The 21,615-nt window shown below is 33.2% G+C and overlaps 1 protein-coding gene across 1 annotated transcript; it reads right to left on the reverse strand.

The window, feature by feature from the left end:
- Positions 1-1,477: 1,477 nt before the first annotated feature.
- LOC114170697 (flavonoid 8-O-methyltransferase 1-like) lies at positions 1,478-21,403 on the reverse strand. Its single transcript, XM_085669364.1, has 4 exons — positions 21,310-21,403; positions 20,871-20,953; positions 19,472-19,750; positions 1,478-1,768 (listed from the first exon to the last, which is right to left on the reverse strand). The coding sequence occupies exons 1-4, from the start codon at positions 21,401-21,403 to the stop codon at positions 1,478-1,480; spliced, it is 747 nt and encodes a 248-aa protein (XP_085525490.1).
- Positions 21,404-21,615: the final 212 nt, after the last annotated feature.

The following is a 21,615-nucleotide window of genomic DNA, read 5'->3' on the forward strand; positions in this document are numbered from 1 at the left end:
AATAATTATTATTTAATAAAATAATTCAATAATATTAATAAAACATTGACTTTATCAAATAGAAGTGGAAATGGGAGTTATTCAGATCCACCCATACCAGGGAATGACTTGGACGACACTCATCCATGCCAGTTATATATTTTGAGGCAGCCACAATTCTTTATGGTATGGAGCAATCGAACAATGAGGTTAAGGTCACGATAGAGGAAGTTCTCATGTTGTATGCTTTAGTTCATGTGCCAACACATGAGGTATATACTATGGCACAAGCATTTCAATGTTTCCTCGTCTGGCCTAGAGATTTGGTTGATTCTAATTCTGAGCCCCCCTCGGTACAGACTCTGAAACTCACCATATACTAAATTTTATAGTTTACATGTTATTTACATTCAACATTAAATTGTAATCCATTTAAACTCAGTTGCATCGACAAGAAAGTCCTCAACCCAAGAAGATTCCTTTATCTTTGGATGACCCTCTTGGTGCATTACAACAGCTTGTTGAAATCATAACTAATTAGTCGATGCAGATTCCTTGTGATTCTAATGTTTTTGGGAGATACCTTTGCATCCTACTGTACTTGCATAGACAAGATGTCTTAGAGATTCCACCAGGGAAAGAAGAACTGAATATTACCATTATTCAGTTATGGATTATGTGAGCCTTTGAGTGATTACCATTATTTGATTGATTTATCTAATTACTTATATCAAATCAATTTTGTGTTTAGATATATGTGTTGTGTCACTAACAATACGTGGCTGAATGATGAATATACCTTAAGTTTGAAACCAAAGCTGAATGACAAAAATAACCCTGACCAACACCATTTTCTACACTAATGAATTTGTTGAAATTTTGACAAGTTTTGGATTAAAACGAAATTGTAAATGTTGCATCTAAAAGATATATCGGGTTTAACGACAATTATATAAGACCATCATTGTTATCCTAATTACAACAATATATATGGTCATGACCATTGTTATCTTGCAAATATAATTATAACTTCCCATAACAACTAATATGTTTTTTTATTTTATTAAATCATGGATCCATCATAATATTTTAAATTAGTTATATAATAGAATTAATTCATTCTAAGTATTTATGCTCGCCAATAATATTATAAATTAATCATCTAATAGAATTAATTCATTAATTCATTTTAAGTTCCATAACATAAGATGAAATACATTGAATAGGAAATTGTACTGATCCAGAGTGTTTATAATATATATATATATATATATATATATATATATATATATATATTATAATATAGATCATGGTAATAACTTGACAATTAATGATCGACTTTATTTTCTCCAAATTATTTTAAATTATACATAAAAGCAGAAGATAAACAAGAACAGTAAGTTAAACATAAAAGCAGAAGAAGTAAAACATATAGAAATTTATGATAAACATAAATAGTTTAGTTCTTCTGATGCACTGGTTTGGTAGCAGTAACACACTAGGGATAAACCTCAATGATAGAAAATAAACCTTGAGTTGGTGTGATGTTGTAGTTACTGAAGCCAGCAGAGAAAATGAGGTTGGCCCACTCTTTCTCATTTCTTTCTTTACCACCGAACCACATCATCATATTCATATCTAAGAGAATTTGTGTCTCAATTAATTCATCGTCTTCCTTATTCTCCATTACAGCGTCGATGATAATAACCCTTCCCTCACTACCTATTGCCTCCTTGCAATTTTTCAGTATTTTTACACATTCCTCATCCTTCCAGTTATGCATTATCCACTGTTTCATTCTCAAAATACAAATGATCAGAATCACAAAACAAAAAATGGAACATCAAGATTGATTTTGTTATCCATATTCTTTTTTTTTTTTATATATACTGAGTTCACACTCTCAAGTTCAGATACTAGGCCCTACTTTCACTGGTAGACACTACTTTTTTTATATGTAATTTGGTAGGTTATTGTGTGGTATGAAATCTTATTACTTTTTTCTATTTATAATACTAGCGGGTGGACACATAATTATGTTGATTATTATTTCCAGCGGATGAAAGATAAGGAAAACAAACAACTTTGTTTTATATTTAATTTGTGACTATGAGAACTCAACAATTGAGAAAATGATTAGTTATGAAGGACAACCATTCAATGACGTATTTCTGTTTTTGACACTATAACACATGCTACTTATTCATGAATTCAGAAAACACTTTGGTTGGATTCTAAAGACTAATCAAAAAGATATCCTTTATGTAAAATTTCTGGAACAAATTACGTCATATAATTAAGTCCCACGTGAAATAAGATATAAGTTTACGTCAATCTTTTATTGCTTTATACTGCTTTCTCATCTTGCCTCATTTTGTGTGGCTTTTCAATTCTTTGTTATGAAGAAGTTATAAATATATATATATATATATATATATATATATATATATATAAATTAGATATCAAATGATTGGAAACAAAGTAGGATTTGACAAGTGAATCGGAAGACATTTCCTAAGATTTTCCCAAATCAAGAATATTAGGAAGATTTACTAGCAGAGATCTATCTTCTTGAATGGCAAAGAATTTGGAACATGGAGATCTTGCAAAAAGTTATCCATAAGAAATATTTGTAGCTTTTACAATGAAATATTTTCCGTAAAAATTATCTATAAATTTTTTTTAGAATTACTTTTTATAGATAATACTTACAAAGTTTTTTATGAAAATTTCTTTAGGAAATCAATATTGATATCTGCGAATTTTGTTGCATTAACTAAAAAATTTTTCATGCATATTTCTTGGAAAAAAAATTTGGCAAGTAATTGTTATACTATTCTAAAATTGGTAAGTAATCTATATTATATTTTAACCTTATATTTATATGCAGTTTTATTAAGGATATTTTTTTGCAGAAAAATATATTTGTTTACATGACAAATAATCGGTCACTCAATTCACAATTTAAGAGCTGCTGCAGGCGCAAAAGAAGGTGAAGCCAGTTCATGGAGACAGTGGACCAGAATGACATTGTCGGATTCACCGGCGAGTTCTACCACTACAAAAAAAAAAATCATATTTTTAATCAAATTTGTTTTGAATTCTTTTGTGTAAGAAATATTTATAAATTTTATTATGAAAAAAAAATTGCAGGAATTGCTGCCAATTTTTTTGAAAAGTATTTTGTATAAAACACTTTTCGCAACAAATTTTGTAGAAAATACTTGCAAATTTTATAATTTTGTAAGAAATAATTATCCATGAAGGAATTACCTGCCAATTAAAATTCATAGAAAAATAGTAGGAAAAAGTCTTTTGTTCAAAAATTTTTTAACAAATTTGCAAAAAAAATTCCCATGTAATATGAAAATTTTTAGTAGTGAACTACTATGTACAGATCCTCAACACAATCAACCACGAGTTGCTTAAACCTTCAGCCTCTGTTACGCTCCACTGCCACTCCAATGCGCTCTTCGACATCGTCTCACCGGAGGCTAATTTCAGTATTTTGCTCCTCAGCCAGTTCGAGAAGCCCAACGTCACTTATAATGTAAGTTTCTTTACATTATATCATTTTCGCTTGTCGAGTTTAGGTGAATGACGATACCTAGGGTTTTTGGCTAGTCTTGAATCAAGTTCTTTCGCTTTTTATTTTCCCTTACGGTTTGGTTAGGGTTGGTTGAGGCTACATCATTCCTTTTTGGATTGAAAGTAAACAATAAGGCTTGACATCCATGTATTTTGTATCAATGTATTTTGTATCGATGAAGCACGACTAATAATTTCAGGTTGCAGATTCAGTTTGTTTAAGGCACTAGTAACAATGTAATAATATGCTTTATCACTCATTTAGTCAGTTGTAAATTGCAACAGTTTTAGAAGTAGACACTACTTCCAATATATCAATTTTATTTTATGCAAAAAATCCTTCGTGGGTAATAATTCAATTGTTCTTGGGTAACAAGTTAACTTTAAAAATCACGTAGGCTACTTTTTCCCATAATCAAGTTCAACGTAGTTTAGTAGAAGTTGGATGAGATGTTATGTTGCTGTGCACAACTAAGGTCCACCAATTTAGTAAGGGAGGAAATTATGTTTTCTCATACACTTCAAATATCTGTCAATTTTATTTTATGGAAAATATCCTTCATGGGTAACAATTTAATTGTTCATGGGTAGCAAGTTAAATTTAAAAATCTCGTAGGCTACTTTTTCCTAAAATGAAATTCAACCTAGTTTAGTAGAAGTCAAATGAGTTGTGGTGTTGCTGTGCATAGTCAGGTTCCACCCATTTAGTAAGGGAGGAAATTGTGTTTTGCCATGCACTTCCAATATGTCAATTTTATTTTATGCAAAAAATCCTTCATGGGTAGCAATTTAATTGTTCCCGGGTAGCAAGTTAACTCTAAAATTCATGGAGACTACTTTTTCTGAAAATGAATTTCAACCTCGTTTAGTAGAAGTGAGATGGGTTGTGGTGTTTTTAAGAATAGTTGGGGTCCACCCGTTTAGTAAGTGGGAAAATGTGTTTTCTCATGCCTTTCCAATATTTGTCAATTTTATTTTATGCAAAAAATCTTTCGTGGGTAACAATTTAATTGTTTCTAGATAGCAAGTTAACTTTAAAAATCACGTAGGCAACTTTTTCAAAAAATGACGTTCAACTTGGTAGTAGAAGTTAGATGGGTTGTGGTGGTGTTGTGCACAGTTGGGGTCTACCCATTTAGTAAGGGAGGAAATTGTGTTTTCTCATCATGCACTTTCAATATATGTCAATTTTATTTTATGCAAAAAATCGTTCGTGGGTAACAATTTAATTGCTCTTAGGTAGCAAGTTAACTGTAAAAATTATGCAAGCCACTTTTTCCCAAAATGGAAGCTTCAGAGGTTCACAATGGCAAAGGAACAAGGGATTGCTGTGAAGCTTGGTGGGTGCACACGAATGGAGTTTGAAAAGGACAAATGGGTGAGAGAACGAGGGTAACACAATGGGAATTTTCTAAGGTGAGAGAATGGGGGTTTAAGAATGGCAATTGAGAAATTAGTACAAGGAAGAAGACTTATGTTTTACAAAATGAGGGGGGAGAGAAAGAGATTCTTCCCTAACCGCATCTAACACAGTGTACTGCTTAAACCTAAATTGAAAAAAAAAGTAAATGCAAAACGCACTGCCACCTTGGGTGGTAAGAAAAGTGGTAAGATTTGGGAGTCATCAAATCGTTTTCCGTAAGATAGATTAAATAGTTTGAAAATAATATATTAAATTCATCAACGTTCTTGGATTAATGAGTATGTCCCCTCACCACATAAATTTACATTCATCTATGCAACTATTTTCGAAAAACTCGACCTTTGTTTACCTTTTCGGCTCCTTTTAAAAAGAGATACCCACCGTGTTTAATGTTTTCCAAGCTCAATTTCACCCCAACAATTGGGCCTTTGTCCTAGCTTTCCATATCTTGTGTACTTACTTCCGTATAAACCTGACCTCTAATACACTTTTATACTTTTTTTTTAAATTAGTAGTTCTCTTAACCAGATATGAGCATCCCTTAATAGTGTTCATGGTCGGGGGCACTTATCACTATACCAAGCTTCGTAAAAGGATTTCAAGGGGGTCTTTCTAAAAATCTTGGCTCCCGAGAATAATTGAAATATCTTAGAATGATTTTCCCTATATTGGATGTTACAATATTGAAAAGTGTACCAAATCATACAAGTAATAAAATGGATAAGTCCATATATCATTTTCTCATACAAACTCACGTTGTTTTAGAAAAAATGTTATTATTTACTAATTTACTAAAAACTTTAAAATAATAAAAGGAATAAATTTTTATTAAGATAAATTCTAAATTATGGAAAGGATTTAAATGATGAAATTAACAAATGCGTTACAGATTTCATTGGGTTAGATTTAATGCATCAAATCAATATGAAAAACACTAAACAATATACCTCAAATTCCTACTTTAGTATTCACACCCCTATGTAACAAGTCCTAATGTCTTACAGACAAATATAAACTTGTTAATAAGAACCCAATTAGACCTTTTCTAATTAAAATTTGGCATTAATCACAGAGTTTGGATGTTAAGAATGACCATAAGGAACTCTATGTCTAGAAGCCCAATGAGGAACTCTATGTCTAGATGCTCAATCAATTAGTTGTTCTATTCTAATATAGGTTATAATATCATGTACAATGATCATATATTGTTAAGACTCCGGCAAGCGTACCAGGTCACGCAAGTAGTAACCGGTAAGATCGGATATTGTTAGAGACTCGTGTAATACTAATCGATATTGCACTTAATAACTAATTTAAACTAAAGAATGAATCCATATTTTGAGTTTCATGTAAGAAATTAAATTTTGCATAAATTATTAAAATTGAACTTTGGAAGTTAAAGGCACTTAGTGAATGGAAAAGATTAGAAATTACATGAATTGATATTGTCGGGGTTAGAATTCACCAACTATGCTCTTATGCAACTACAATTTTACATCCTCTACATTAATATGCTAATGTCAACCCACAAATCTACTCAAACCCTAATTCCTTAGTGGAGTGAGCCTAAATTTCCTTATTAAGAGTCAATCCCTTGAACTCTAAATAAGCAAATCCACATTATGCACTAGGATTTAAGACAACCAATGGGTAAAGTCTCATTCTTATATACAAGCTTCATTGGGTTTTCTTGTTCCAATTCAAGGTTTCAAACGATATTTCCATACCCAATGAACCAAATATCATGCAATGGATGGTCAAATCAGTGCAAGCATTAAGTGAAGAAACACGAAGACTATCAATTAATGAAAGAGGCATATATATAATCAAAGCATTTGCATTTAGACAAAAGTTTCGTGGCTACAACTGACCCCAACAAAAATGGGTTTAGCTCTCCATTGTCATGGAGAGCTCAAGCTTACAAATGGAAGAAATGGAAGAGAAAGGAGATACAAAGAGGAAGATGGAGTCGTTCCCACAAGCCTTAGCACACCTCCAAGCTCTCCAAAATGAGTTTTTCGTGCCTCTACTGCCAAAGATGATTTCCCCTCGAGAATCCAAAAGAAATAGGTTTAATTTTGTCACATCAGCACAGGTGCAGCTCAGCGTTGTCCCCGCACCGCTCAACGTCCAAAAAATGCAAGCCAATCAACCCTCTGCACTGGCTTATGGTGCTTAGCGCCCAAAAATGTGAACCAAATAGGGCTTAGTGTTGGCATTGAGCGTCCATAAATGTGAATCAAATGGTGCTCAATGTTGATGCTAGTGCTCAACGCTGAAAAATGCGTTAAGAATGACGCTCAACCTTGAACTACTATGTTCATATCTTTAATTTTAGCTTTTTTTTCTTCTTTCTTCTCTAGTTGACAACTTCTTTGGCTTGAGACAAAAGCTTCCTATCATTAAATTGGACACAAAATTGGGGATTAGTGGTATAATTAGATCTATGTAACCCATTTTGTATTTATTCACAAAAGCAAAGTAAAAATGAGGGTTAAGTGGGTTAAGAGGTCAAGAGGAGTTGATTTTGTTAGCAAAAGATAGCCAAGATAATGGTAAAAATCTACATTATCGGATACCCACAAATATGCAATCAATTAATTCACACAGTTAAGAACATCAATATGCAGAGTTAAATATATTTGTTTTGCAATTATGGATGATGTAAGTTAACTTTTAAAATCATTTGTCTTCGTTACCTTTCTAGATACTAAATATGTGTCATCAATGTCAAATTTGAGTACTTACATTGTTTATGTTTAGAAGTGGGAAAGGATGATACATATGGGTTTATAGACCTTCATTTCATGACCCCCAACGAATTATAGGAAACCCAAAAAAAAATATAGTACATTACAAATACCATAATGCAATGAAAGAAACAAATTTACGTTGCTCCATATATAGATAAGTAAGTGTATTCTTATTTTTGATTCCATAACATATATTTTTTGGATTTTAAATATCTTTTAACTAATTTTCAATCCAGTCGTCCTTGGTAGCTATTAGTTCTATCAGTACGAAAGAGTACTACTATATGGTTTTCCTCTTTGCATAGAAATCCTCCCCATTATTTGAAAAGCATAGTAGATACGTAAGTCTATTTTAAGAAACGTCTACTACTAAATTGACCTTGAATATACAATATCATGTTTTCTAACATTTAATGTTGTAATTTTAGTTTATTTAATGGACATAGTATACTGAGTGATAGATCAATTGGAAACACTATAAAGGCCACATGGATTTCTCTCAAGGTATCTATATTGTATCTTTCATTTAATTTTTGTATTATCATTTTATTTATCTAAGAAAATTTACCATGGGTGTAGTGCAATAAACAAACTAGGAGCTATGCACGTGGCTATTACATCATGCAATGGATTTTAACCATTGTGCAAGGCGATTATCAAAGTGATTGGGATGAGGTAATATCCTATATATAACTCTATTAACTTTCATATGCTATATATAACTTTTGTGTTAACTTTAAACTCACCTTTTGTAGAATTTCGAAGATGAAAGTCCATTGAATGAAAAAGCCTTACAAAGTATTTTCTTAGATATAAGAACGTAAAATAGATAAAGTAGTTGAGAATTACTTTAGAATACTTTATATATATATATATATATATATAAATATATATATATATATATAAATATATAAATATATATATATATAAATATATATATATATATATATAAATATATAAATATATATATATATATATATATGTCTTCCTCAACTTTGTTTGGAAGATTAGTTAGTTTTTGTTATCATTTGATATGTTTACATTACTTGAATTGTCTATTTGTGTACATTTTTGGACTATATTGGTGTAATTACTAGTGTAATTTTGGGATTTGAAATCACATTATATGCTTCAGTTCTTGTGAAAGAAAAGCATATAACGACGAGGCACCAGTGTAGGAAGGGGCTTTGGCAGCGATTGTTTTTAATATTCTACATCAGTTCCCGAACCGAAGCATATTAGGGCGAGGCCAAAAGAGGATCGTTTTTGGCCTCGGTTGTGAACCGAAGCCATAAAGCCCTCTTCTGCCTCGGTTCGGAGGCACTCGAGGCCATAGAGCCCAGCTTTCTGCTTCGATTCAAGCATAACCGAAGCCATATGTGCAATTTATTTTTAATTTTTAAAAAATTCGATCACCTTTTGGCCTCGGTTTTGGCTTGACCCGAGGCCATATGTTTGCTTTTTGCCTTGGTTCTGGTAAGAACTGAGGCCTAATATGGTGTTTTTTTTAATACAGTTTCTGTTTTGGTTGTATTCCCACATTTAAACCTGCAAATTTTGTTCAGCACCCAGCACAAACCAGAACATAATATTTTATAACACATCCACAATTCAAATTCATTTAAAAGACAATTACAAATCATTTACAATCCAGATACATGTCCTAATCAATACTATTGTACATTTCAATTATATATTTGGCACATCCTATCCTACCAAACTTTATGGACTTTGCGAGAATTGCGGCAGGACTCTTGAATGTCTACAAAATAATAGATTAAGTTAAGTTAGTATATAAAAAGGAAATATTGCAAAGTATTCGTTTTAATTCAAATATATATTACCGTTTCTCAATTTGTTGTAATACGAGCACGCACAATGGTTGTCATCCATTACATTATATAGTAACCACACTCATATGAGCCGGTTTCTCTATTACACTACATTATATCAACAACGTTACAATTAATTAAGGAAGAAAATCAAGCAAACAATTACAAAGATATGGATAGAAATATCAAACCTAGAGAGAACACCATACAAGACATTTTTCCTTAGTCGTTGATCTCCCTAACAACATGTTATGTGCAGCAATTGAACTATGATATACGGAATAAGTTAGGATATTTTTATATAACATGTCATATTCATAAGATTGATATCGAGGTTCTTACCAATCTATCAATTGTCTAAGATGGTTGGTGGGAGGGCGATGCAAAGAGCAAAACCACATAGCAAGGTTCTCCCTTAGGGAAACCACAAGTAACTGCCAATGACGCCTGATAAGAAAATAAATTCATTGTTATGCATTAAAATGACTGATTATATTCATAACTTAACAAAAAATGACTTACCCAACAACATAAGGGACAAAATAAATTTATTTTTCGCGTTGAAAGCATTTGGTCACATATGCTTGGATGTCATCAAACTTGTTGCCTTCATGAGTGAGTTGGGGGTCTATAAACTCATATAGATCATTCAGCCCCATAGTTTCAGTGACACCAGACATATACCTAAACCAAAAATTGATTTCATATAAGTAAATAGATAAATATATCAAATAACTATATATAATGACTAAAAGACTTACATCATCCATAACTAAATAATGGTAATATTGAGTTCCTCTTGTCCCTGTGCAAGCTCCAAGACATCTTGGGAATGCAAGTAAAGTGGGATGTCAAGATCTCTCCCAAAAATGTTAGCATCCCAAGGAACCTGCATCGGCTTATCAACTATGATTTCAGCAAGTTGGAGCAATGCACCAAGAGGATCGTCCAAAGAGAGAAGAATCTTCTTTGATTGAGGTTTTTCCTATATTGATGCAATTTCAGTTAAAATGGAATATAATTTAAGTTTGAATATAATAAACATGTAAACTTAAAAATGTAGTATATTTGTGGGTTTAAGAGTCTGTACCAGGGGGTCAGTAACAACCAAATCTCTAGGCCAGGCGAGGAAACACTGGAATGCCTGTGCCATAGTATACACCTCATTTGTTGGCACAAGAACTAAAGCAAACGGCATGAGAACCTCCTCTACCGTGACCTTAACCTCATCCTCTAATAACTCCATGCCATGAAGAATTGTGGCTGCCTCAAATACTTTTCCACGAGCCACTAGTGTCTTCTCTGTACCATCCTAAATATATAGCTGACATGGATGAGTGTCATCCATGTCATCCCCGGGTGGAGCTGAACAACTCCCCTTTCTGCTTCTACTTGTTAGAGTCAACGATTTATTCATGTTATTCAATTACTTTATTAAATATCATTTATTCAATTCATAACTTATAAAAAAGAAATTTACCCATGGGAGGCACAAATGGGTCTAATTTTGGCGGAAGATCCACCGGCGAACAAATGCCATAATGCTCAAATTGGCACATAAGTCCTTCTCTCACCTGCGTCGTGATCATTTACTTCATTCTTTGTTCATAATCAGCACCATGACTGCATGAAGACTGATGAGAAGAGGAACCAAAAAATTGGCGTATGCCGACTCCTGATCCAGCACCACGCACACGTCCAGGGTGCTCAGGTCGTCCAATTGCAGCAGCAAGTATGTCATGACGACCTTCTGGAATGAATCCTCCTTGGGAGGTCTGCTCAACCAATGAATCCTACAATGTAACAAAAAAATTTATAAAAAAAATACAATATAAAACATGAATGAGCTATTTAGATAAGAATTGTATCTTACAATTTTCTCAGAGATTTCTCGTGCAGATTCAGAAGTGTAGTTGCCCGATGAGCATAAACGGGCTAACTTCCACTTTTGATGACGTGATGGTGGTGAAGGAGGCCCGGTATATTCACCCTCAGATGGTGGGGGCCTAGAGTTTTTCTTTTTTGTCATTATCTTCTCTTCAAGTTTTCTATACCCACCACGAGATAATATGTGCGGGTTTTTATTTTGAGCACTTATGCTTTGAGCCTTTTTTCTCTTTACCTGGAACATATAAAACCCACTTTATGAATTAGTTAAAATTTTGCATAATTATCAATTGTGCTATTGATGATTTCAAATAAACATACCTGCCATCCCTCAAATGTCTGAAGCTCAAGAAACTGACGCCATGTGTCTTCATCAATCCAAGTGTATTTCAACAATGGATTTTCATTCTTTTTATGTCCAAAGACATACCTAGACGTCAACTTGGTCTTAAAACCATGGAATTTCTCAACCACCGATGACAAACATTTTTGTTTAAGCGTCGCCACATTTGGAATATCAAATGTTAGCTGCAATATAGAAAATGTCATCAACAATATTTATCATATTATCAACAAAATCAAAGTATAACGTTAATAACATTAATATTAGTTACCAATAAATCTTGCCATATCATTTCCCGATCAACTTCAGTGACATGATCAAAAGATGGCGTAAGGATTGATATTCTCTCTCGTGCCAACATTCCTAAATAACTTTTGAAGACATCCCCAGAACGACCACTAGGCTCACCAGTGTCAACGTTAATATCAACATGTGTTTTCTGACCTTTAGCTCTTCTAATTAAGAGCTTTCTCAACCTAGTGGCTCCTCTGGTGGGTCTCTTAGTAGGTGCTTCATCCTCTGATGAAGTATAATGTTCAGCCATATATCTGTGAAATGAAAACATAAAAAAACATTAATAAGTAACATATAAAATAATATATAAAACATTATTTAACAAAACACCTAAATTTTAACAAGAACATGAAATTCATACATAAAGTTATTGATTGGCCATATGTATATTCCTTCATCGTGATCTTCTCGAATTGCATGTACATCATCAACTAGATGGATTTCATCAACATTTATCGTTCTTCTAAATGGGTGGGTGACAACAATATTAAGATCACTCATATTCTCTCTTCATTAGGATCAATCTGTTTTTTTCGATGAAGAGCGACAAACCAATGTTCAGACGCAGGATTTTTAACATAGAAAACCTGAGATGCTTGTTGTGCCATGATAAATGGATCGTCTCAATAACCTACCTTTCGAAAATCAACTAGAGTCATTCCTGATTCATCTATTTTGACACCACTCTTATTGTCAATCCACTTACATTTGAACAGTGGAATAGTAACCATGGTATAATCAACCTCCTATATCTCTTGTATTACACCATAGTATGTCATTGATCCTACTACGAGATTTTGATCTTTAGATGTAGAAAATTGTAGCGACTCAGCTTCAAGACTGACTCCACTATTTTGTATTGTGCTTTTATCATCTAGAGACTTTGTATAGAATGTGCAATTATTGATTTCACATACCCTTTCAAAATCTTCATGTAACGTTCAATGGGATACATCCATCTTAAGTATACTGGTCCACAAAACTTGATTTCTCACCAGATGAACAAGTATATGTACCATGATGTCAAAAAATGATGGAGGGAAAAACATCTCTAGCTGACACAGGATGATAACATTTTCGGCTTGAAGTTCATCTAACTTTAAAGGATTAATGACTTTGCTACAAATTGAAGTGAAGAATGCACACAAACGCGTTATAGTTTGTCTAACATTTTTGGGTAAAATTCCACGATTAGCTATAGGTAACAATTGTTGCATTAAGATGTGGCAATCGTGAGACTTTAGGCCAACAAGCTTCAAGTCTTGCATGGACACTAAACTCTGAATATTTGAAGAGTATCCTTGAGGTACCTTGACACTCTTTAAACATAAGCAAAAACTTATCTTCTCTTGTCTGGACATAGTGTAACATTTAGGGGGCAAATCAATACGCCTACCAACCTCCCTTGGTGCCAAGTCTTATCAGATCTTCATTTCAACCAAATCCAAACGAGCATTTACTCCATCTTTTGTCTTTCCCTGAATGTTAAGTAGTGTACCAATCAAGCTATCACACATATTCTTCTCTACATGCATGACATTTATGCAATGCCTAACTTCTAACTTCGACTAATATGGAAGGTCGAAGAATATTAATTTTTTCTTCCAAGGGCTCGATGCAGATGACTTCTTGGATGTTTTACCAAATACATGATGTACTTTATTAACTTTTTCATGAATTTGAATGCCAGTTAATGGAGTTGGTGCTTTGTCATTCTCTTGATGTCCATTGAATGCTTTCTTTAATCCTCGATAAGGATGATTAGCTTGTAAAAACCTTCGATGGCGCAAATACACGGTCTTCCTTCCGTTTTTCAACTGATGAGAAGCTGTGTTTTCTTCACATATAGGACATGCTTTATGACCCTTGACACTGTACTTTAACAAATTACCATAAGTTGGAAAGTCATTAATGGTGCAAAATAACATTGCATGCATCATGAAAGTTTCAGAAGCAACAACATCAAATACTTCAACTAGAGGATTGAGATATACATCTATGTCATTTCAAGGCTGCTTTGGACCAGATATCATCATAGACAACATCATGTATTTTCTCTTCATACAGAGTCCAGGAGATAAGTTGTAAATGAATAATATAACGGGCCAACAACTGTGGTTAGTACTTAAATTACCAAATGGATTCATTCCATCGGTAGCTAAGCCAAAACAAATATTTCTACATTCTTCGCCGAACTTAAGAAATTCATGATCAATATTTTTCCATTGCATTGAATCAGCTAGATGACGAAGGAGTCCGTCACATCTTCTCTCAGTTGCATGCCATCTAAGGCTTTTAGCGTCTTTAGGATTTGCAAACAAACGCTTAAGTATGGGCACGATTGGAAGGTACCACACTACTTTCAAAGCATATCCTTCCTTCTCTATTTGACCATTATCTTCACTGTTTCTTTTCTGCTTGTACCATGATGACCCACACTTTGGACATTTTTTCAAATCTTCAAATTCTTTTCTGTATAATATGCAATCATTAGGACATGCATGTATCATTTTATACTCCATACCCATCGGACAAAGAATTTTCTTGGCGTCATAGTTTCGAGTGTGTAGAGTATTTCCTTCAGGAAGCATTTCATTCAAGAGCACGAGCAATTCTGTGAAGCTTTTATCTATCCAACCATTGGTCGCTTTCAAATTCATAAGTCTTAAAACCGCTGATAATCGCGTGAACTTAGTTGAACCAACATACAACGGAGTTTCTGCATCAACAGACATTGTCTCACACACATGCACTTGTGCAAAAGCTTCTGCGCCAACATCCCGTATATGTCCTCCATATTGTCTTCTTCTACTCGCTCTTCACATCACTCTTCCCGTCGCTCTTCTTGTCGCTCTTCCCATCGCTCTTTCATGGAGGAATCGACAAGATATTTAGTTCGAGAAATAGTTGGAATGTGTATTAATTCACCGTGCCATGTCCATATTGTATAACTTCTAAGGAAACCATCACAAATAATATGTTCCCTAACTTGAGTTGCATTCAGTTGTATATGCACTAATAAATTACTAGAAAGTGATTAATCTTCTTAAACTGTCCAATCAGACAATTCAAGATTCAATACATTTAAATTATTAGTATTGTATCCCCTTATATCTAATTTAAAAAAAAATGTAGTTTTTTCAAAATGAAAACTCGGGGACAATACATAATTTTCGTATTGAATCTCAAACGGAAAACTATGGCTAACTCACATATAAGAAAAGCAAACAACATATTTTAACAAATAATTAATCACATATATAAAGCAAACAACATATTGGCATCATAGGAAAATATTAGAATTAGGAACCTAGGAGCGCTTAAAAAGCAGATGGCAATGGAAGATGATGCAATTCAACGCGTTCGAGAGCTACAACAGATAACAATAAACACAAGAGAAAGTCATAAGTAACAAATAAAAGCAAAAACAACAATTTTCTTAACATCATATATTACCTATTTAATTATAGTGTTCTTACACTTCTCTTAAATTCAGACTTAATGCTCTACATTTGAAGACACAATGCTCTTAAATTGAGACTCAATCCTCTCACAAAATTAATCAAAACACTCCAAACAATTTCAATCTCAATGCAAATTAACACTCTCAATAACTAAAATTGAAAATTAACATATACAAAACGGAAAACCAAACAAAAACGCGTTGAAAATTTACCTTGGAGGAACCGTGGCGCGACAGTTGCGGGAAAAAAAGGAAAATGTTCGTGCATGAAATAGAGGTGCAGGAAAAAGAAGTGCAGCGACGGTGGCCGGAGCAGCGTGGCCAGAGGCGAGACAGTTCGGTGGTAGCCCAACGTTGGTGGAAGAAGAAGAGGGGCTCGCGTGGTGATAGAGGGTCGTCGGAACAATTGGAGAGAGAGAGAGAGAGAGAGTGGCAGCACAGTGGTGGCAGCATGGCCGGAGGCGAGACGCGACGTCGGCAGCACAACGGTGGCAACACAACAAGGGGGCTCGCGTGGTGGTGTCGCCGGAAGTTGTAGAGAGAGATGGAGGAGACAGCGCGTGCGAGGAAGAAAGGGGTTCGCGTTTTTAAGCCCTAATTAAACTATATGGCCTCGGTTCAATTGATAACTGAGGCATGTAGTGATATTTGGCCCCGGTTCGCTGCCACCCGAGGCCAAAGACGTAACGAGTAATGACATTTTTGAAATTTCTGGCCACGTTTTTGGCTTCAGGTCTGTTTAGCCGAAGCCTATAACCCCTTTTTGGCACGGGTTTTATTTGAACCGAAGCCTATAACCCCTTTTGGCTTCGGATTTTACTTGAACCGAGGCATAAAAGTTGCCTGGAATTGCAAAAATTTCACCGCGCCATTATATGCTTCGGTTCCTTGCCAACCGAGGCTTATAAGGAGAGGTAAAAATGCAATTTTGCACTAGTGAGGTGGCATTTTTGCAACTTTTGACAAATTTTTTTGCCTCGGTTCATATATAGCCGAAGCAAAATATGGTTTTGTACTTTGGTTCTCCAAGAATTGAAGCCTATAACTCTTTATGCTTAGGTTTCAAGGACCTAATGCTTATAAGTTTGTTCAAATTTCAAATCTGACACCTTTTTTTATTATTTTATGTGAGATATTGCCTCGAGTCATACATAACCAAGGTCAAAAGCCCTTATATGCTTCGATTTTTTAAACCGAAGCCAAAAACATTCTTAATATTTCAAAATTGCCATTCAGAGCATGGATTTGGACCTTAGGTAAAATGGGAATCGAGTCAGATTTAGGCTTTTATCCTCATTTAAAAATTGAACTGAGGCCATAAGCCTTATTTAGGGTTCAAAATTGCAATTTCCAGAGGCGCACGACCTTTGTTCTTCTTCTTCCTTAAAGCATCATTCTGCTTCTCTCGCTGCCAGCCACCTGTGCACCACCTCTCCCCCGCCAACCTATGTCGCATCAACACCTTGTCGCGACAAGCCACCTATTTCGACAAACAATTTTTCCTTTTCCCTTTTTTGTGATTGGGTTGTTTTTTTACGTTTTGTTTATGTTTTTTATTATTTTTCTTTTTTCTCTATTATTTTTTATGGTGTCTTGAGGTTTTGTGGTTGTGTTTTTGATTAGGTATTGTTGCATTGTGGTGGAACTGTGTAGATATAAAAAATATGGATATTGTTGCATCTTCTTCCATTGTCATTTGGTTTTAATGCTCCCAGGTTCCTATTTCGAATATGAGGCAATAATTTTGTAGTATTTTGTTTATTTGTATTGTATTAGATATATATGTGATTAACTATTCGCTTAAATATATTATTTGATTTTCTTACATTGAGTTAGCCTTAGCTTTCCGTTTGAGATTTAATACGAAAAATATGTATTGCTTTGACTTTTGTTTTTGAAGTTGTTATTTTTTTAAATTAACATAAGGGGAGACAATACTAATAATTTATATGTATTAAATCTTGAATTGTTCGGTTGCACAGTTTAAGAAGATTAATCATTTTTTATTAGTTTATTATGGATATATATATATATATATATATATATATATATATATATATATATATATATATATATATATATATATTAATATGCTCATTTTAAAATTCTTGAATATTTGCCAACTATGTTTTGTATTCATCTTCGAATGCATATTTGATTGTGGTTGATAATCACTTTCATTTTTTGTAAATTGAAGACCAAGGTGAAAGGCTAGCAACATATTGTGAAATTTAAGATATGTTCTTTAAAAATTAATATGTACCAATAAAATAAAAAAAATGAATCTTATTGAAAAGAATAGGGTCACACCTTAAATACAAAAGCGTTGTGATCCTTCATTCAAAGATTATCGAAATTGTTCATGCAATTTCAATATACATACGTAGGTATCGGGATTGAATTAATTTACAACGCATTATTGAATATGAGAAAGGATTAGAAGAATATATAAAATTTGCGCAATGTAATGAAGGTAGTAATGATGATTAGTAAAAGTTTAGATGTACCCTTGTGTCAATTATTTGAATGGGAGAAAGTTGAATGCAACTGAAGTTAGGGAACATCTTAATTGTGATGATTTCCTTAGAAGTTATACAACATGGATTTGACATTGTGAATTAATAGACTTACCAACTGTTTTCCGAACTGAACATGATGTGGATTCTGCCAAGGAAGACCGAATACAAAAAGACAAATTAGAGGACAAGATTTAGGATGTTGGCCAAAAAGATGTTGCACAAGCGCATGTGTATGAGATAATGACTACTAATGCGGAGACTCCATTGTATGTCGATTCAACTAAGTTCACGCGATTATCAGCAATGTTAAGACTTATGAATTTGAAAGAGACCAATGCATGGATGAATAAGAGTTACATAGAATTATTGGTGCTTTGGAATGAAATGCTTCTAGATGGAAATACACTACCCACTTGTAATTATGATGCCAAGAAAATTCCTTGTCTTTATCATGCATTCATGTTAGGGTTTTGACACATAATTCAAACAAAAAGGTTTCTATATATTGTGTTAGTAGAAGAAAATAGAAAAAAAAATTATCCATTCATTTATGTGTTGACATAATCATGCATAATGTACATATTATTCATCAAATTCAAAAAGGAAAAGAAAAAAATAATTTCTACCTTTCGTATTGAAACTCTCTTCAGTCATACCAATGATTATCAAATCATTTCTTCAGAAAATGAAAAAAAAATGTTTAGTTGGTTCTTTAGGTTAATGATCCTCTTCATGAAATGACCTATATACCAACCTCAAATTCTTTAAAAAAATATGGTTTCTTTACATACGACCCTCTTTATATGAATTGTCACTAATTTCATTTTGTTCCATTTACATTGACAACACCCTCTGTGTGGGAATGGTAATCGATTTGCTTGTATCAGGACCCTCTCCATAGAAATAGTAATTGATCTCTTTATGTTTCATTTAATTCGAGGTCTCTTCTGTTGGAATGGTCGTTTGCACCTAGACTATGTCCATGAGATTTGCCAAATATATTTTTTCAAATCGAGACATTTACTTGGTATTTGTTAGAGCTGTCAAAACGGGTATTCTAAGTTGGATAACAAAAGGATGAAATACATTGAATAGAAAATTTTACTAATCCAGAGTGTTAATAATATATATATATATATATATATATATATATATATATATATATATATATATTATAATATAGATAATGGTAATAACTTGACAATTAATGATCGACTTTATTTTCTCCAAATTATTTTAAATTATACATAATTCAAATGTAAGATAAACAAGAACAGTAAGTTAAACTTAAAAGCAGAAGAAGTAAAACATATAGAAATTTATGATAAACATAAATAGTTTAGTTCTTCTGATGCACTGGTTTGGTAGCAGTAACACACTAGGGATAAACCTCAATGATAGAAAATAAACCTTGAGTTGGTGTGATGTTGTAGTTACTGAAGCCAGCAGAGAAAATGAGGTTGGCCCACTCTTTCTCATTTCTTTCTTTACCACCGAACCACATCATCATATTCATATCTAAGAGAATTTGTGTCTCAATTAATTCATCGTCTTCCTTATTCTCCATTACAGCGTCGATGATAATAACCCTTCCCTCACTACCTATTGCCTCCTTGCAATTTTTCAGTATTTTTACACATTCCTCATCCTTCCAGTTATGCATTATCCACTGTTTCATTCTCAAAATACAAATGATCAGAATCACAAAACAAAAAATGGAACATCAAGATTGATTTTGTTATCCATATTCTTTTTTTTTTTTTATATATACTGAGTTCACACTCTCAAGTTCAGATACTAGGCCCTACTTTCACTGGTAGACACTACTTTTTTTATATGTAATTTGGTAGGTTATTGTGTGGTATGAAATCTTATTACTTTTTTCTATTTATAATACTAGCGGGTGGACACATAATTATGTTGATTATTATTTCCAGCGGATGAAAGATAAGGAAAACAAACAACTTTGTTTTATATTTAATTTGTGACTATGAGAACTCAACAATTGAGAAAATGATTAGTTATGAAGGACAACCATTCAATGACGTATTTCTGTTTTTGACACTATAACACATGCTACTTATTCATGAATTCAGAAAACACTTTGGTTGGATTCTAAAGACTAATCAAAAAGATATCCTTTATGTAAAATTTCTGGAACAAATTACGTCATATAATTAAGTCCCACGTGAAATAAGATATAAGTTTACGTCAATCTTTATTGCTTTATACTGCTTTCTCATCTTGCCTCATTTTGTGTGGCTTTTCAATTCTTTGTTATGAAGAAGTTATAAAGTTAATTACAAAAGTAATTTATAAATATTTCCAAGCACTTGATTAGTATCGCAATTTTTCAGTATTTTTACACATTCCTCATCCTTCCAGTTATGCATTATCCACTGTTTCATTCTCAAAATACAAATGATCAGAATCACAAAACAAAAAATGGAAAATCAAGATTGATTTTGTTATCCTGAGTTCACACTCTCAAGTTCAGATACTAGGCCCTACTTTCACTTATTGGTTAGGTTTGTATTATATTTGTTCCAGAGGTCACACGTTTGTTATTACTTTTAACTCATAGTAAAAATATGTTTTTAATCTTTATAAATTCAATTAAATTTCATTTTAATTTTCCAACTTCTTTACTTTGTATCTCTACAAAGTTTTGAAATTTCAAAATTATTTTTACCAGCACAGCTGCAGCCATAAAAGGATATATCAATTAAGTAACAACAAAGACCAAGTTATGCTAATGTATAATTAATACTAAGATTGTATATATTTACCTTCAACATAATGGAATCAGCATGAGGAATTGCTTCAAACATGTCCCCTCCAACATATTTTATGTTCTGAGTTTCTTCCAAGCCTGCAACAACATGTGGCAGATCAAACACAATCCAAAGTGAGGTTATCATGGTACAAGCAGAAAACCAACAGTGAAGATGATGGTCAAATAGAAAAGGAAGGTTTTGCTTTGAAAGTAGTCTAGTACATTCCAATTGTGCATAGACGTAAGCGTTTGTTTGCGAATCCAAAAGACGCTAAAAACCTTAGTTGGCATGCAAATGAGAGAAGATGTGATGGACTACTTCGTCATCTAGCTGATTCAATGCAAAGGAAAAATATTGGTCATGAATTTCTCTAGTTCAGTCAAGAATGTAGACAAGATAAACTCGCTTGGGCGAGACTTGCAGAGTTCTCCCTCTGTTTACGCACACAAACCATCCGAAACCATACCAAACCAATCCACAATTATACCAGAACATAATACATCAGTACCAAACAATTCATACCCAAAAGCACAACGTATACACATGGTATAACACATATGAATCACCAAAAATACAGGTTTGGCCACAATCAACCCTTATTTTTCAATCCTAGTACCTATAATATAAAAAACTTTAGTGTAGCTTAATGGCTATTCAAGTCACTTAGTTGGGTGATTTTTCAGCACCTAAGGGTTACCCTTCTGTAGGGCTGGGCAAAAATAACTTAATTGTACTGTACTTAAGTTAATTGTACTAT

This window comes from Vigna unguiculata, chromosome 11 (assembly GCF_037176805.1).
Source record: "Vigna unguiculata cultivar grain cowpea cultivar isolate G323 ecotype 2 chromosome 11, ASM3717680v1, whole genome shotgun sequence".
Taxonomy (NCBI): domain Eukaryota; kingdom Viridiplantae; phylum Streptophyta; class Magnoliopsida; order Fabales; family Fabaceae; genus Vigna; species Vigna unguiculata.

What these genes read in the sequence shown, in the direction of transcription:
- LOC114170697 (XM_085669364.1), bottom strand. Translation starts at nt 21,403, where the DNA reads ATGTGTATACGTTGTGCTTTTGGGTATGAATTGTTTGGTACTGATGTA. An exon ending in GTTTGGTATGGTTTCGGATG is followed by an intron (nt 20,954 to 21,309) that starts GTTTGTGTGCGT and finishes ATGTTGTTGCAG; the next exon opens with GCTTGGAAGAAACTCAGAAC. An exon ending in CTGATTCCATTATGTTGAAG is followed by an intron (nt 19,751 to 20,870) that starts GTAAATATATAC and finishes AGAATGAAACAG; the next exon opens with TGGATAATGCATAACTGGAA.